The sequence below is a fragment of the Physeter macrocephalus genome, chromosome 14 (assembly GCF_002837175.3).
Source record: "Physeter macrocephalus isolate SW-GA chromosome 14, ASM283717v5, whole genome shotgun sequence".
Lineage (NCBI taxonomy): Eukaryota > Metazoa > Chordata > Mammalia > Artiodactyla > Physeteridae > Physeter > Physeter macrocephalus.
In genome coordinates this window covers 115,064,066-115,081,809 of record NC_041227.1, presented here as the reverse complement: position 1 = coordinate 115,081,809, position 17,744 = coordinate 115,064,066, and the positions used below count along the sequence as shown (strand labels likewise).

The 17,744-nt window shown below is 52.4% G+C and overlaps 1 protein-coding gene across 1 annotated transcript in view; it reads right to left on the bottom strand.

Annotated features, from left to right (window-relative positions):
* Positions 1–1,098: 1,098 nt before the first annotated feature.
* The window catches only part of LASP1 (LIM and SH3 protein 1), a 30,105-nt gene continuing 13,459 nt past the window's right edge, over positions 1,099–17,744 (bottom strand). Inside the window, exons 3-6 of the mRNA XM_028498388.2 lie at positions 14,737–14,844; positions 4,492–4,636; positions 4,027–4,130; positions 1,099–1,405 (exon numbers count right to left, since the gene is read on the bottom strand). Of these exons, the coding sequence (XP_028354189.1) occupies positions 1,232–1,405; positions 4,027–4,130; positions 4,492–4,636; positions 14,737–14,844 (531 nt within the window). The 3' untranslated portion in view covers positions 1,099–1,231. The remainder of the gene's footprint in view (positions 1,406–4,026; positions 4,131–4,491; positions 4,637–14,736; positions 14,845–17,744) is intronic.

Here is a 17,744-nt window from a genome sequence, read left to right as displayed (position 1 = left end):
CGTCCTCCCCTCTCACTGTGGGTTTTGAGGAAAATATCGGGGAGGACAGCTCCACACACACAGCCCGCACCCCGCCCGCTTCTCTCACGCTCACACTCACCCTCGCCTGTCACGGACACCTGCAGACACTCGCTCCTTCCCCCGCGACAAAGTCCTGGAGATACAGAGGGTCCTGTGGTTTCGCACAGTCCAGCTGGGGTCGGGCGGGAAGCGGGGAGGCGGGGAGGCCACGGAAGGCCTGCAGACACCTTGCCAGGAGGCGTGGCGAGAAGCGGCCTAACTAGATCTCGCGGGAGGCTGGGCTGCACGGGCGAGAGGCCCGAGGCTTCCTTGCCCCACCCTTCACAAGGAGGCAAGCCAGGGACCCTGGAGACCCGGGTGGGGGTGAGGGAAAAGGGCTGCGGAGAGAACACCCCGTTCCCCTCCTTCCTGCAGCTGTCCCTAAAGTAAGAAAGGCGAGAACCGGACCCAAGACGAGCTTCCTGGGGAGCTGCTTGCCCACACCAGGCTCGGGTGGGCAGCAGAGCAAAATCACAGTGTGAAAAGGAACCGTGTCGGGAGGGATGAATGAATCCCAAAGCAGGAACTTCACCCTCCTCTGTTGTCCTTGAGCTGGGGAGAGGGGGGAGAGGGGGGTGAGGGAGCCCCCCTGGAGGGCTGGCAGCCCCATCTTTGAGAAGCAGAGGCAAAGCCCTCTGGTCCCTGCACGACGGCAGCAACCTCTCCACTCCCGTCCCCATCCCGGGGTGGGGGGGACGGGTCCCAAGGGAGGTGGGTCCCACTCCTGGGAGTGTGTGAAGCAACTCCCGGCCGCCCTGGGAGTCCTGGGGGTCTGGGGCTCACCCCAGCCTGGAATGTTTGGGTGTGTGAGGAGGTGGGCAGGAGGGGCTGAGGGGGCAGAAAAGTGAGAAGGCAGAGGCCTGGGAGCTGACGGGTCGCCCCCCCCGACCAGCCCCACGGGCCTCGGCTTCCCCCAGAGCGGTCCACACCTGTTCCATCCAGAGAGAAACTCAAGAAGTTGGTCAAGGGGAAAACCTGCCAGAGGAAGGAGCCGCGAAAGTGGCAGAACAAGGCTTCGGTTGGCAAAAGAAGCTGGAAGAGGGGGAGAATAAACAAGCTGTTGCAGATTTTAAAAAACAGAGACACCAAAGGGTGGACAGGTCACGCCCAGGACGGATGCGATGCTGTGGAATGCACTGAAGACGGAAGGGGCGGGCGGTGCCCGGCGGGCTCAGATGGCCTCCACGTAGTTGGCCGGCAGCATCCCCGTGTCGCCGGTGCGCTCCACGGTCCCGTACATCCAGCCGTCGTCGATCTGCTGCACGTTGACGATGGTGTCCCCGTCCTGGAAGGAGACCTCGTCCTCGTCGGCGGCACTGTAGTCGTACACGGCGCGGTACCGCTTCTGCAGGGGTCGGGGCGCGATTAGTCAGGGGTGCCTAAGTGTCTGGGACCCCAGAGCAGAGTGGACCAGGAGCTGGGAGACACGGAAGGGCTGGGCTCTGCCATGAATTTTCTCACCTCTGTGTCTCATTTTCTGAGAGCAACCACCTTTTTAATAATGCATCTGGCGTCTACTAAGGGCCAGGCACAAACAGGGATGGAGGTTACAATAGTTCTGCCCTGTCTCTCGGAACAGGAACGCAGTAATGGACACCATGCCGGGTAGAGGTTAAAAATATGAGATGTCCTGTGCTCTATTATCTGCATTTTTTTTTTTTTTCTTTTGGCCGCCCCGTGTGGCATGCGGGATCTTAGTTCCCCGACTAGAGATCGAACCCGTGCCCCCTGCAGTGGAAGCTCGGAATCTTAACCACTGGACTGCCGGGGAAGTCCCTATCTGTGTTATTATAAGCACCAGCCTTACTTCTTTTTTTGAAGCTGTTGATGAATCTGGTTCCCAAATTCAGAATAAAGACCAATTCCTGTGAGAAAAACCTCCAGGTGACACAAGACATATCTGTCAGGTCCCACCTTCCAACCTCAGCCAAAGTCTTGTGCTTAAGCCCCAGCTCTAGGAAATGTCCAGTAAAAACACATGAACTCTAGCTGTGACCTTGGAAGTAGGCAAGATTCTAACGTCCTCTGACCCTCACTGCCCTTGACATCGACTTGTCTTCGGGGGTCAGCTCAGGCTTTACGGCCCCAGGCCAGGCTCTGGGATCAGTGTGGGTCCGACAAGCCCATTGGAAACCTCCGGGATCTGGCCCCACTGCCCCGCCCCACCACCAGGACCCCTGCTCAGACCTTCTGTTTCCAGCCTCTGGTCTGCCTCCTCCAACTGTTCATCTATTGTGATCTCGGGGGAACTTTCCAAAATGCAAACCTGAGGATGTTACTCCCTGGCTTTAAATCCTTCAGAGGCCCCCTATCCTCTTTAGCATGAAATTTCAAACTCCCCACCCCCTGCAGCAGAAACCAGCTTCATCAGCCCCGAAGGCTATGGAATAAGAGATCATAACCCTCAAGAAATGACTGAAGTGACCTCGGTCTCTTATCACCAACTCTGCCTTTAATCTCTTGGGCCAAGTCACCACATCTAAGCCTGCATCCTGCAATAGCCGCCTAACTCATCTCCCTGCTCCCGCCCTCAACCTTCTATTGCTGCTTTTCAACGCAGCTGCTAGAGCCATCTTTTAAAAACACAAGTCAAACCCCTTACTCTGCCCAGCTCACCAGTCACAAAGGCCTTCCTATGGCCTACAAGTCCCTGCATGATCAGACCTCATTCCCTACCCTCTTCCCCTCTCTGGTCACCTTGGCCTTCCTGCTGATCCTTGCACTTTCCTAGAACATTCCTGCCTCAGGACCTTTGCAATTGCTGTTCTCCTCCGCCACTCGTTCCTTTACTTTACTGAGAACTTTGCTGTTCTCTCCCCTCCTCATTCGGCTGTCTTTTTCTTCACAGCTTATCTCTGACCTTTTGTTACATACCTACTTGTCTGTTGGCTTTCGTGTTTGTCTCCCGACTGGAATGTAAACTTCAAGAGGGCAGGAAGGTGGACTTTTATTCAGAGCCAAATCCCTTCAGTCCAGAACAGGCTCAGTGAGTACTGGAAGGACTGGCTGGTCTATCTGGAACTTTATCCTTCACATGACCTCTCCAGCCCACCTGACACCCCAGATAGCACTGACAGTCATTCCCTCGTTTGTGTGGTCAGAGCCTGAGGCCCGAGCAGGCCACTTATCTCAAGCTACTTTATTTCTCGGAGTATTGTCCCTCCTGCTTCTACAGGAGCTACTTTGAAGTCCAAGGCACCTGGCACAGAGGAGCTGAGCTTGGCTGCACCGTCACTGGGATAAGTAGCAGGACTTACAGACCGAACTTCAAGTCTGAGGGCTGGTAAGCCTGATTCCACCCCACCTCCCACTTTGCTCGTTAATTTATTCACTAAGTTGATGACTGACCGCTTTGTGCCTGGCTCAGAGTAGGTGAACCAAAGCGACGCTGCCCTGCCCACATGAAGCGTCAAGTCCAGGGGGGGTCACAGTCAGAAGATGACAAACCCAGAGAACTGTTTTAAGGTGGAACAAGTGCTCTGAAGGAAACCAGTGGGGCGGAAGGACAGACACGTCAGGGGAGACCCACTCGACACGGGGTGGTTTGGGAGGGTGCCTCAGAGGCAGGGGCAAGCTGAGATCTGAAGGACCTGGCAGGTCGTCGTCATGGAGACTGGGGAGCAGGGCCCAGTCTGGAAGGCCCCAAGCAGCAAGGTGCTTTGTGTGCTCCCAGGGAGCTGGAGTAAGGAAACGTGGGCCGGGAGCTGGGTGGACGAGACTCGCCCAATGTACAGCTATGGCTGGAACACAGGGTCCCAATCTGCCCCCTACACCACACTTCCTTTCTGCTCGAGGGCCTGAGACCCCTATTACCTGCAGATGGCAAGGGAGCTGGGGTCAAAGGTCAGGGGAGGCCAGGCCTCCTGGGTGGGTTTTCTAAGGAAAGTCCAAGAATTACGTCCAGGAAGTGTCCCCTAGGCCCACTCACCTCCCACACCTCCTCTCCCCGCAGCCAGGGCTACTCACCCCGCCCCCGCCTGGGGCACTGCGCTGTATGGAGACCGGGGCTGCAGGCTCCTTGTAGCCACCATAGGACTGGGCTGCCTGCTGCTGCTGGGGCTGCTGGTAAACTGGAAGCCGGCAGGAGACGGGCTCAGAAACTGTCTTGCCAAAGCCAGCCCGCTCCCTTCTTCCACGAAGCCCATGCCATGTATTTCCACCGCCCATCACCTCACTCAACCGCCACGCTGCTCAAAGGCTTCTGTCTCTGTGTGCACATTTGCTGGTGCCGCGAATTCTGCAGCAGGGGCTGCGTCTCCCCCCATGGCGCTGGGAGCCCAGAACGGGCCCTGACCCTGGTGCTTGTGCCCTCGGGAGGGATGGGACCTGGGTGTGTGTGTGTGTGTGTACACGAGGCTTCCCTCTCACCTCCTCCCCACCCTGTAGCCAGCCTGGCCTCAGGTCCTCTGCCCGCACAGGCCTCACGCTCACCTGGGGCGCTGGTTGGGATGTGGTGAGGCTGCTGTTCCTGGGGCCGCCGATAGCCAGTGTCCTGGGGATCCCGGCGCTCCTGCTCCAGGCCCTCACCCCCACTGGGGCCCATGCGGCTCTTCTCAAACTCTTCGTGGTATTTTATCTGCGGGGGCAGAAAGTGCTGGGTGAAGGACCCACAGCAAACCAACCAAAGCTCCCCTTCCACTGCCACTCAAGATCCTGGGACGGGAGAGACTCCTGGAGGTCTCCAGACAAAGAGAGCTGGGTTCTTGTTGGGAGTGTACCAGCTATGTGCCCCTGAACAAGCACTTAACCTTGCTACACCTCCATTTCCACTTTACAGGGGTTGCTGAAGGATGCAATGAGATAATGGATGTAAAAGGGCCACGTAAACTAAAGCACCAGACAAATGGTCATTTTTCTGTGCCTGTGGCAGGGGCTAGGGCTACCCTGCTTTCACACTGGTCCACAGCAGCAAAAGCAGCAACTCCTGTTTAATTGAGCACCTACAAGGTGCCAGGTACTGTGCTAGGTGTTCTGCATCACACGCTCGTTTTACCTTGACAGCACTTACAAGGGGGTACAGTATAGTCGCCATTTAACAGACAAGAAGGAAACTAAGGCACCGACAAGCAGCATGAGTTACCCATGCTCACGGAGACTCCAGAGACTGTGCTCTTAACCAGCAGGCGACTCTGCCTCTTGTGGGCATGACCTCGCAGAGTTCCGCTGAGGACCCTAGCCTGCAGGGCAAAGAAATGCCAGGCCCTCCCTTGAGCGTGGGTTGGTATCTAGAAGATGAGTTCCTTCTCTCCTCAGGTTCCAAAAATAGGCAAAAAGAGGCCTAGAGAAGCCACACACCCCAGGGTCCTCAGCAAGGGCTGGCTGAACTGAACACACCAGGACCCAGAGCTGCGTTCTTAAGATCTGGTCTTCAGACTGTCTGCTCCCACCTGAGCTGCTTGTTAGAATGCAGGTTCCAGGACCTTCTATAGAATCTACAAAATCAGGGCTGGGGTTTTGGAATATGCACTTTTTTTTTTTCTTTCTTTCTTTCTTTCTCTCTCTCTCCTTCTTTCTTTCTTTTTTTTTTTGTGGGGGGGACACCTGGATTCCCCCAGGTGAGTCTGAAGCAGGCTCAAGTTTGAGAACCAGTGATCTAGAGCAGAGGTTGGCAAACTCTGGTCCACGGGCCTGCAGTCTGTTTGCTCACGGCCTGCGAGCTAAGAATGGTTTCTACATTTTGTAATGTTTGGAGGATGGGGATGGGGGACTGGGGGGAGAATTAAGAGGAATAAGATTGGTAACATGTGAAATTTCTATGACCAAATTTCAGTGTCCAGAAATAAAGTTTTACTGGAACACAGTCTCACCAGTCATTTCCCCATTACCTATGGTTTGCTTTCATTGCAGAGCTGAGAAGCTTCGACAGAGGCCCTTCGGCCCATAAAGCCTAAAATATTTACTATCTGGCTCTTTACAGGAAAAGTTTGCTGATCCCCGCTTGCCCAAATGTTGACTGCATATTCCTGTTGGTAAAATCTGTTTGAGCGCAATCCTCCCAAACTGCATCTATTTTATCAATTAAACACAAGCATCACTTTACAAATATGGAATATCTCCTGTAAAACTTACACCAAAAATATGAATAAAACAAAGGATGAGATGAAAAAGAACCACCTCCAGGAGTTCTAGGGTTTTCTCCCTGTACTCCCAGTGGCATGTAGCCCACACCCCACCTTGAGGATCCCTAGTGGGGAGGAAGCAACCAAGGAGAGGTGGAAGGCCCATGGTCTGTGTGTTCCCCGATCACTGGGCTGGGCCGGGGCTCGGGGAGGAAGTGGGACAGAGAGTGACAGAATAGCTCCCCCTCACCCCCCAGAGGAAACCTGGAAAGCAGGACACAGAAAACTGGTCCTGTCCTGAGCAGACCCAGGCCTGAATTCTCTCCAGGCCTCGGACCAGAAGCCGGTTCTCACTTCCTGTTCACCAGGATCCCGCCGCCCTGTGCTTCTCCCAGTGAAGAAGGGGGTGGGGTGAGGGGACAGGGAACGGATGGGGGCAAAGCCTGCCCTGTTTCCTGGAGCGGAAGCAACAACGAGCGATCCTGTGCCCCGGAAGCCCCTGCCAAGGCCTGATCCGGCTGTCCCAGCCCGGGACCTCCCATGGGCCACCCCCTCCCACTTTCTTTGCTGCCTTCTGGCATCCGCTTTGCAAGGAGGGCAAGAGTTAACACTCGGCCAGGCAGGCCTTACACAGGAGTAGCTGGGCTAAAGGTCTGCAGGGGTGGTCGGCTGGGACCACCCACATCGCTCGGCTGTTAACGGACGGTGACCCACTGCAGCCCAGGCTGGGAGAACAGATGGGGCAGCAGTAAAGCCCAGGATGGGCCCTGTCTGGAGGCAGGGAGGACCAGCCCCCTCCTCCCCCTGCCCCTTCCCCTTCATGCCCAAGTAGGGACCCACACCCAAAAATGGTGAAATAAACTGAGCCCATTCCTGAAGGGGAGGCAGCTGGCCCTGGTCAGACTGAAAACCCATCGAATCCCTGAACTCCCACGAGGAAGAACACCCAGGGGTGAAGTTCAAAGACACAGGGCCAGTGCCCTGCTCTCAGATTCCTAAGACAAGGGCAGAAGGTGAGTGTCCCTTAGCCCCACTCCCTTGGTGACCCCGTCCTCTGGTGAGCAGTCGGGGGTGGGGACAAGGAGAGGCCTCTAAGGCTCCCAAGGCAACTGGCCTTCTGACTTTTGTCGTGGGGGGGTGGGAAAGGTCAGCTTCCCTTGTTTACTGTCTGTTAATGAAAAGAGGCCTGACTCTGGGAGCCGATGACTAGGGGAGGCAAAGTGCACATGTGGAGGCCGACAGAGGCCTGCACCGGGCCCTGAGGGAGCCAGGAGGCGGGCTGAGGGGCAGGTGTGTCCCTGGTGCCGGGGCCCAGCTACCCCGGCTGACAGCCCACTTCTCTGGCTACGGCTCTGTCTGTATTAGTGAAGGGGTGACTCTCTGAGGAAGAAGGCATGTCTGGGTCCCAGGCCTGGCGCCATCCCCTTTTGTGTCCTATAGACTTAGTCCTTCATCGAGAGCTGCAGTGTCCCTCCCACGCCTCAGCCCTGGGGTCATGAGCCCTTCACTTGCTCACGTGAGCTTGGAAGAATCCCGTCCCCTCTGGGCCTGAGTTTCCTCATCTTAAAAAGAGGTTACGGCACCACCTGCTCCCACGTGGTCTTGAGGCTCCCGACTACCTCTAGGAACCTACCCAAACTCTAGAGCTGAAAGCAAGTATGGACATGTGTGCGTTTCCACAAGTGGCTGATGGGATCCATCTTGCTCCTTAAAAAGCCACCCCACATGCGTAAATATCTATAAAATTAGGGCCAGCTGATCTAGGTGGACAGAATAGTGGCAGCCTCCCCACCATCGATGCAGGAAGCACCTGTTAATCGTAATAGTAATAACCTTGACCTTTGCTCAGCTCTTCGCATTGAGTTCTCTGCACATAATCTCCGTTGACCCTGACAATAATCACCCTAAAAAAATAAGTCGGATAGGTACACTTTAATTCCTAATTTACAGAAGTAAATGAGGCTCAGAAGTAAAATGACTTTCATTACTCAGTCAGGGCTGAGGCTGGTGACACAAGGACAAAGCCACAGCTGGATGGGCCCTTTCCTGGGTCAGGGTGACCACATGCCCAAGTCTGCCCCTAGTCCCAGTTCATGTGTTCTGGAATAAATAGGAATAGCACTGCCTTTCACTCTCAAAAGGGATGATTATCACAAGGTCACCCTAACTTTGAGAGAAGGGGTGCCTGGCACTTAAGTCAGGAGTTGCAAGCACAGAGGGGAAATGGACTGCAAAAAGTGAGGCTGCAGCTCCCTTCTGCCCAGCCCCACCCGATAAAATTTCAATCCTCTCAACTTCCTCTCCCTCCCCTGCCCAAAAAGCGAGGAAACTGTTATTACTTTGCTGATCAACCTAATGGTTTGAGAAGCAAGGAGGCACCTTAAAGGGTGTTAGCACATTCAAAAGGGAAATGAACATTTTTCAGAGGCCAAGGCCCTGTCTGATCCCTCCCTGTTCCAAGCTCAGCAAAGTTCTAATCGTCTAAATGCCCTGAAAAGGCGTCACCATAAGCTCAGAAATGTCAGCAGAGCTCTGGTCTAAAAACTGTCCTGGGATCCCGTGGAAGGAGGCCAGGTTGTAACTGTGCCCATGAGATCCAAGTGCACATGGGTGGAGGGACCCAGGCCTAAGGACCCCCCCACCACTCATCCAAGGGCCCTGCCAGCCAGGACTGCAGGATGACTAGTTGAGGGTCCATTCCAAACCTAAGAAAAATGCATTTTTTCTGCTAGCTGATGTTCCGTTTTCTGAACCCCTGCTCTCCTGATTGTGGTGGAAAACAAAGGTCTGACTCCACACTTGCTTCCACATGATTCTACATCATGACCAAGAAGGGAACATCAGGCTTTGAATGGAATAGTCAACTCACCAGCCAGGGTCTGTTTTTTTCTAACAGTGTTTCCGTTTGTTGCAGTCCTCTGTGGTGCCCTTATATGTATAACTCATTTCCTGTTCTCAGCCAGCCCAAGAACAATGTACCACTGTCATCCCCATTTTACAGATGGGGAAACCAACGCTCAGGAGGTAGGTAAGGGGTGGGTGAGTCCTAACATCAGCTCCTTGTTCTCAACCACCATGCTATGCTGTGCTCCCTGTGAGAGACTAACACGATTTTTTTTTTTTTTGTGGTCCGCGAGCCTCTCACTGTTGTGGCCTCTCCCGTTGCAGCACAGGCTCAGTGGCCATGGCTCACGGGCCCAGCCGCTCCGCGGCATGTGGGATCTTCCCGGACCGGGGCACGAACCCGTGTCCCCTGCACTGGCAGGGGGACTCCCAACCACTGTGCCACCAGGGAAGCCCCACGATTTTGTTTTTAAAACAAATGTAAATCTGTGCTCGATTTCATTAGTAATCAGAGAAATGCAAGTTAAAACCATGAGATACCACTACACACAATCAAAATGGCTAAAATGAACAAGTCTAAGGATGTAGAGCCACGGAAACTCTCATCACTGCCGGCGAGAGGGTAAATCAATACCACTGCTCGAAAAGTAGTTCAGCGTTATCTGGTAAGGCTGAAGGAACATCCGCTCTGAGATCTGGCAATTCCACTCCACATTAACACTAGGAAATATGTATGAAGCTGTCCACAGCCATAGAAGCAATCTAAATGACCATCAACACCAGAATCAATATAAGCATTTTAAATGGAATGCTATACAACAACAAAAAAGAACAAACTACAACTGCATGCAAACATGTACATGATTCTTTAAACCCAGTGTTGCCCAAAGGAGGCAAGACACAAAAGAATAGATATGTTCAAAATTGGGAAAAACAAAACTATAGCATTCAGAAATGCATAGTTGGGGGAGGAGGGATAAATTAAGAGTTTGAGATACATATACACACTACTAAATATAAAAGAGATAATCAACAAGGACCTACTGTATAGCACAGGGAACTATACTCAATATCTTGTAATAAACTATAAGGGAAAAGAATCTGGGGGGAAAAAATATGTATATATAAAACTGAATCACTTCTCTGTACACCTGAAACTAACACAACATTGTAAACCAAGTATACTTCAATTTAAAAAGAAGAAAAAAAATTACATACTAAAAAAAGAAAGCATAGCTACATTTTAAAATTGTAAAGAAAAGAACAGCACACGTTTTCAAAAATTAAACTACAGGGCTGTCCAACAAGCCCACCTCCGGGCCATTTGACTCTGGGGCTAGAATTTTCTTTGACTTTACTATTTACCACTGATTAGGCCTGGACTATAAAGAATGAAGCTTATTTAAGGAATCTAAGCTACTAATTATTTCTGACTGAAAGAAATGCAAAGGATTTCTGCCTGTAGCAAGGCTATCTCCAAAGCTTATGGTTTTGGGTTTTTTAATAAATTAATTTATTTGTTTGTTTTGGCTGTGTTGGGTCTTCGTTGCTGTGCACGGGCTTTCTCTAGTTGCGGAGCGAGGGGCTACTCTTCGTTGCAGTGCACAGGCTTCTCTTGTTGCGGAGCACAGGTTCTAGGTGCCCGGGCTTCAGTAGCGGTGGCACGTGGGCTCAGTAGTTGTGGCTTGTGGGCTTAGTTGCTCCGCAGCATGTGGGATCTTCCCGGGCCAGGGCTCGAACCCGCGTCCCTTGCATCGGCAGGCAGATTCTTAACCACTGCGCCACCAGGAAAGCCCAAAGCTTATGGTTTTATAGTCCTGGAGGACATTAACTAGTTCTGCAGCTAATGGCAGAACACTAACTAGTCCTGTATCTAATTATATCCAGTGCTTTGTTTCACAGACTAGGCATCACCTCTGCCTGTCAGATGCTCCAGCTGGTTCCTCATAAGTAAGGCAATTATATGATAGATACTCACTGCATGAGAGTTACGTTTTTTGTTGTTTTTTTTTTAACACTTTGAAAACTCTATTTTGACAGGGGTGCTGTCATGCTCTGCTTCTTGACTTGCATGGTGAGTACACACACAGGTGTTTATGTGTTACACTTCACAGAAAAAGGAAAAGTTAAAAGACCCAAAATTGTACACAGAAAATCAGTATATAAGTAGATATGTAGATAAATAAAAGCTTCTCTGCTTGAAGGCTGTGGCTCCCATATAGGGACCTCAGCAATTAAAGACTCCTGTCCATTACAGCTATCACAGCTGGTGACCAAAGGCCAGGATAAATTTCAGCTCACAGCCTGCGGTCCTGGCCTCTCACCCCTTCAGGTGCCTTTAATGAAGACACAATTACTAAACAAGGTCCTACTGTATAGCATAGAGAACTATATTCAATACCCTATGATAAACCATAATGGAAAAGAATATTTAAAAAAAGAACATATATATATATATATGTATAACTGAATCACTTTGCTGTTCAGCAATAATTAACACAACATTGTAAATCAACTACACTTCAATTAAAGAAAAAAAAAGACACAAATACTCACCACAGATGTCTAACTAGCACCTTGCCCCCTCAGTTTTCCAGACATTCTCAGTACTAGACAATGGCCTAACTTTTCAGCCAAACTTTAGTCCATGTCCCTTCTTTAGTCACAGTGTAGAAAGCAGACAAGTCTGCCTTTAAATTAATAGCAATTGACAATATTTATCGCATGCTAAGTGCTTGACATTTTCCTCGCAAATGAGGAGTCATCTGACGTTAACCTGGGAAGTGAGTGACAAGCTACATACAGGAACGCTATTGTGGACACAAAACAAAAGGTGTGGCTCTAAACACCATCTTTCCCAAAACTCTTCTGGAGGAGGGACAAGTTAACAACATGGTTTAAAGTTCCCTAGGGGGTTCTGGGATGTGGCCAGGCCTGGCACCTCTGGTGAAGCTTTTTCAGGCTCTTGGTGACGATTCTCAAACTTCAGGTAACCCAGGGAATGTGTTAAAAATGCTGGTTCCTGAAAACGAAATTTTATTTTCTATCTCTTTAATTTTGTATATGTATGAGATGATGGCTGTTCCCTAAACTTACTGTGACAATCATTTCATGGTGTATGTAAGGCAGATCATTATGTTGGAAAGCTTAAAGGTATACAGTGCAGTATGCCAATTATAGCTCAATAAAAATAAAAAGGAACAACAAAAATAATTTTAAAAATAAAATGCTGGTTCCTAAAAAAAGGGAGAGAGAAAATGTTGGTTCCTGGGTTCTGCTCCCAGGTGGCCTGGGGAGGAGGCCTGTGAGCCTACATTTTCAATCAACCTTTGCAAGTGATTCTCGTCCAGCTGTTTGGAGGCCCACAGTTGACAGACTAACTGTACTTGCTAAAACCAAGAGTCTTCCAGCGTCGTGGCCACAAGTCACAGGTTCCAGCTACAGCTGCAAAAGCAGAACCAGGTCAGGCTCAAGTCACCTCCCCCACCTCAGAGCAGAGGACAATCAGCTAATTGCAGCCCTGTGGTTAATGATAAGATGTTATCTCCTCAGGTGTGAGTGTCTTGGCCAGAGTCAGCTCTGTTACCAGGGCTCCTCAGACATTAACACCTCCAATAACTAGTTTGGGGGGAGGAGGGGGAGGGGGAGGGGTGGAGGGGGTGCATGCAGGTGCAATAGCCTGAGTGTGAAGTATTCTGGAGGCCTTCCCGAAAGGGAGCCAGGGATGACTGGGCTTGTCTCCCTTCTAAAAGCCCCAGGCTAGAAGCAATGAGTGAATGTGCTGGGGGTTGGGTTGTAGGCGGGGAACAGGTATCCAAGATAAGACAGTCTTCACAATGAAAAGCCACAGAGGCTGAAGACTCAAGATTCCAGCCAGCTTTGTGAGCCAACTGGGTCTTCCTTCCTACCCGTGGCTTCCCCTCCCTCCCATTTTCCATGTGGAGAGCTGAGACCCACACCTTCTTTCCTCTGGCTTTACCCTTTGGAGGTCCGGGCACCGACTGGCAGGGCAGCTCTAGGGTGTGAGGTCAGGCCCTGGCTTATAAAGCAACCGAGACAGGCGTGTTTTTTTTTCCCCGGCGGGGATGGGGGGCAGAGGAGCAGGGGAGCAGGTAGGGATTACAGCTCTCAGAGGCGTCCTAGCCCAAGGGAAGCACTCCATTTCCTCAAGCCATGAATTTCAAGCTGCTGGTCAACAACCTAGTTGCGAAACCCATTTAGTTAAGTCGGCAACCAGCGTCTTTCACAAACTAAAATAGAACTGAAAATATCTGAATGCCCTTTAAGCGGTAAAAGCACTCTTTCCTGGAAGTTTTGATTCTGTTTCCCTTAAATAAATCAGCAGGCCTGTTCGGTGGGTCACGATGTGAAATGTATTTCACGCTGAAGGTTGCTGTCAAAGCTTAAAAGCCATGGTCTTGGGCATGGCAGGTTCTGAAGGCTTGGGCCCTGGCTTCTGACATCCACCTGAGCCACTGCCGGAGTCCACCCTAAGCACGGTCCAGCCAACTTCTAGAAGGAGTGCCCGACAAAGGAGGTCAGGTGGAGGGCTGAGGGCTAGAGGCCGGGTGGACCAGCTAACACCCAGGCCCTCTGCAGCCTCTATCTCCATTCCCTCAGCCTAGTGACACGGGCAACTTGCCAACCCCTTCCTGTTCCAGACATGAAGACAACCACTTGCCCGGTCCTTTGTAGGACCCTGTGTGGCACGGGTCTGCGGCCCACGTCCTGTGCTTGTGGCTCACAGTGGTTTCCACCCGCCCCCCGCCCCCCGCCCTCACGTTGCCCAAAGCCCCTTAGGCAGCCTTCCCACAGCCCAGAGCCACACAGGCTGCTGGCCCGTGGCTCCACCAAGCAGGGAACTGAGGCCTGTCGCCTGGCCACAGGTGCCATGGGGCGCATCGATCCACTGCCCACTCTCCACACCCAGCCCTGCCATGGCCAGACACTGGTCACCGCCCTGGGCCCAGGAGTGCCAGGCCAGGGGGTGCAGGGCCAGCGGGCAAAACCGGCTGGGGTTTTTACACAGGAAGGAAGAGCAAGCCGAGGTGGGGGAGGAGGCAGAGGAGGGGCGGAAATGACTGCAGTGTCAGCACCCAGAGGCAGACAAGGGGGAGGCCAGCCTCTCCCCACCTCTGCCACCCAGTTTGGTTTTTTTTTTTTTGTTTTTTTTTTTTTTTTTTTTTGCGGTACGTGGGCCTCTCACTGTTGTGGCCTCTCCCGTTGCGGAGCACAGGCTCCGGACGCGCAGGCTCACGGGCCCAGCCGCTCCGCGGCATGTGGAATCTTCCCGGACCGGGGCACGAACCCACATCCCCTGAATCGGCAGGTGGACTCTCAACCACTGCGCCAACCAGGGAAGCCCTGCCACCCAGTTTTGACCTTTGTGCTCAGACAAAACAGCCAGTCTGGACCCTGGCACTCACCACAGCCGGGGGGTGGGGGGGATTTTCAGAGAGAGTAAGGGGTACGGGGGTGATTTAGCATAAAGGCCCTCCCTGTACACCCCACCCAAAAGTCCAGTCCTTTTAAGGCGGAAATACTATGTGGGCAGAGGGTATCAAAGGGGGAATCTGGAGGTGCACGGAGGAAAGGCATCTGGGAACTCCAAACCCTTCCCTTCCCTCCGCTCAAGCAGCCGCCAGCCAGGCCCGCCTAGGAAAGCAGGGGCAGCAGAGAATTGGCCTCATGCATGTCTGCCAGACGGGCGGGGAGGGAACGAGAAGAGAGGGCAGGGCATCAGTATGGTAGCCCAGGGAGCAGGGGAGCTTACGTTACTGATCTGGTCCTGGGTCTTCTTGATCCTCTGGAGTTCGGGTGTGTCTGCCACCACACTGAAGCCTTTGCCCTTGTTCTTCTCAAACTCCTCCTTGTAACGCACCTGGAGGACCCAAAGGGTGGAGAGGGATTGGAGTCGAGGCACGGGGAGCAGAGAGGGCCCCAGCCTGCAGCCACCTCTAAGGCAGCAACCAGCCAGGAGAGAGACCCTGACCAGAAACCCCCCTGCAGTGACATCCACCTCCACGCCCCAACTCAAAGCACAAGCCTTGGCCAAAAACTATTAGACTTATGATAATAAACCATTAATATGTATTCAGTGTATCCTGAGTGCCAAGCGCTTTACATGAACTATCTCATTTAAGTCTTGCTGTATACTATCATTAGCTCCATTTTACAGACAAGGAAACTGAGCCGCAGAGAGGCAAAGTCCCACGCCCAAGGTCACGCAGCTTAGCAGCACATGTCCAGAGCCACCAGGATGAAACCCTCATCTGCCTGGCTCCTGACCCTTCACCACTGGCCCGTCCTGCCTGAAAGCTAGAGGAAGAAGGTTCTTTCCAGAGCTCCAAAGACTGGCCCAGCCCTCACCCTAGTCAGGATGTGGCTCTACCCGCCAAAAGCCCGAGGGAGTTTCTAAGTGACCAGCTGAGTGAGGGCTGTACCAAGGGACAAAGTTGGTGCCCAGAAAGGGGGGGAGGTAAGACAGCCGCTCGGAAAACTCAATCAATGAGCCTTTGACAGGCCCCGGCGGCTGCCAGGCTGGCTTCTGAGGTCAACGCCACAGGAGGGGATGAAACTGGCGGGGGACAGACAGCACTTCAGAACGGGTGTCCAAGCTCCGGGGAAGACCCCTACCACACCTCCACTGCCCCCCTCTTTTCTGAGAATTCCATGGAAACCTGAGTACCAGAGGGACTTGAGTCAGACGTCAGAAAGGACTTCCCAAACAGTAAAAGAATTGAAATATGAAAACTATCCTGTCCTTCCCTGGGGGTTTTGAGGAACAGAATGGAGGCTGGAAATGCCCCTGGGGCAGAGAACTGTTCCTTGGCTTTCTGAGTCTCCACTGTCCACCTCGGCAGCCAGCTGTTCCAAACCCCAGCAGCTGCCTGGATTCCCTCCATGGGGGTTGTACTGCCCTAGAGGCAGGTCAGCCCAGGACATGAGGCCCAGGACCTTGGGAATCTCCAGGCGGCTCCCAGGCGTGGAGTCATCTGGCCACAGGGCCAAGCTGCACCATGACCCGACTGACAATACATCCCTGTCAGTTCCTCCGCACATCCCCCAGGGGCTGGGGTCCCTGTTTGTTCCCCGAGCCCCAGCTTACCCAACCATGGGGTTCTTGTGCCTAAAAGGTTCCAGAACCTCTTTTGTTCTGATCCAGACTAAAAACAAAGGCCTGGATGTGCTAGCTCCCATCAGACTGGAAGTTAACACAGTGGGTACGGGTACCAACCCACCCCAAGGGCCCAGAATTGCCCAGCATCAGCTCCTCCAGGAAGGCCTGGGCCAGCACAGCAACTCTTAGTGTTGGGGGTAGGGGGGTGGAGAGAACCCTCTGGGAAGGGGGCATCTGGAAAGGTAAGAAACTTAGAGTCAAAAATGTGTAGCTCCATACACTAATATGTATAAAATGGATAACTAATAAGAACCTGCTGTATAAAAAAATAAATAAAATTCAAAAATTCCAAAAAAAATGTGCAGCTCCAGATGCAGAAGCCCAGATCCAAGGCCTCTGGCCTTGGTTTCCTCACCTATAAGAGGACCGTCATAGGAATCAGTTAAAATATGGGGAGCGGGCTTCCTATCACCAAGCATAGGCAAAGAGCCAGAGGGAGCTGGTATGGACATAGGCTGTCTCCCACCTGCTGAGTGATCTTGGGCAACTGACTTAACTTCTCGGGCCTCAGTTTCCACATCTGTAAAATGCGGATCATGATGGACCCATTCCAATTAACGGTGCGGTGCGGATTACAGACAGTGGCTCTAAAGCAGCCAGCACTGTGGAGCACACAGCAGGGCTCAATGCATACTGATAAGGGTAGGTGTGAAAGTGCTTTGTCAACCTTAAAGTGCTGAACAAATGCCAGTCCCCCACTCCTCCTCTACTTCCTGGCCTCTGGAGCGTCAGTCCCCTAATCCAGGGGAATAATTGTCATGGCAACACTACAATGACATCAGCTGGTTCCCAGGCTCGGGAACTGCCTCTCCCTCCCTGCTGGGGAGGGTAATTCATTTCACTCCTGGCACAGGCGGCCCAGAGAGGGCAGGGCTGGGCGGAGTGGGGGCAAGAAAGGATGGGGGACTGGGCTCAGCACTACTTTGCTGTACGTTCCTGGGCTAGTCAGTCCCCCTCTCTGGGTCCCCTGAGAGGGGCTAGCCAGCTGATCTCTAAAAGCCCTCCCAGCTCTGGAGTTTGTGACCGTATTTATTAAGCACCTGCAGGCCCTGACTATGGAGAATCAAGGTGGGGAAGATTTTCCAGGAGGCTGTTTGGAGCTGGAGTGTGTGGCAGAGGTAAAAGGTGGGGAACCAAGAGCGTTGGGGAGGTCCCTGCCTAGAGCCTCGCTCAGCACCCAAGCAGGAGTGTTTGCCCTCATCTGGCATGGCTCACCAGGACATGACAGGGGGCTCTAGGAGGGAAGTTACCTGCCCAAGGTCACTCAACCTGCTTTGTTGGTAGATTCAGGATACAACTGAGCACTGCAGCTAGATAACTGCAGCCTAGATGCTGCCTGGGCCTCCCATCCTGAAAACTCCCAAGGCAGGGCTGGGAATGATGCCTGAGGCCCCTCAGGCCTGAACAACCACGGCCCCAAGAAACTCTACTTTTTAATATGTACATTTACTAATTATTCTCTCAGGATCTATCTTGTTCATCACTACTGTATCAAACAGTAGGTATAAACATGTGGTTGTTGGGTAAATGATGAATGAATTGAATGCAGACATATGATCTCCAAACAGGCAGCATAATTTGAAAAATAAAGCAGAAACTAA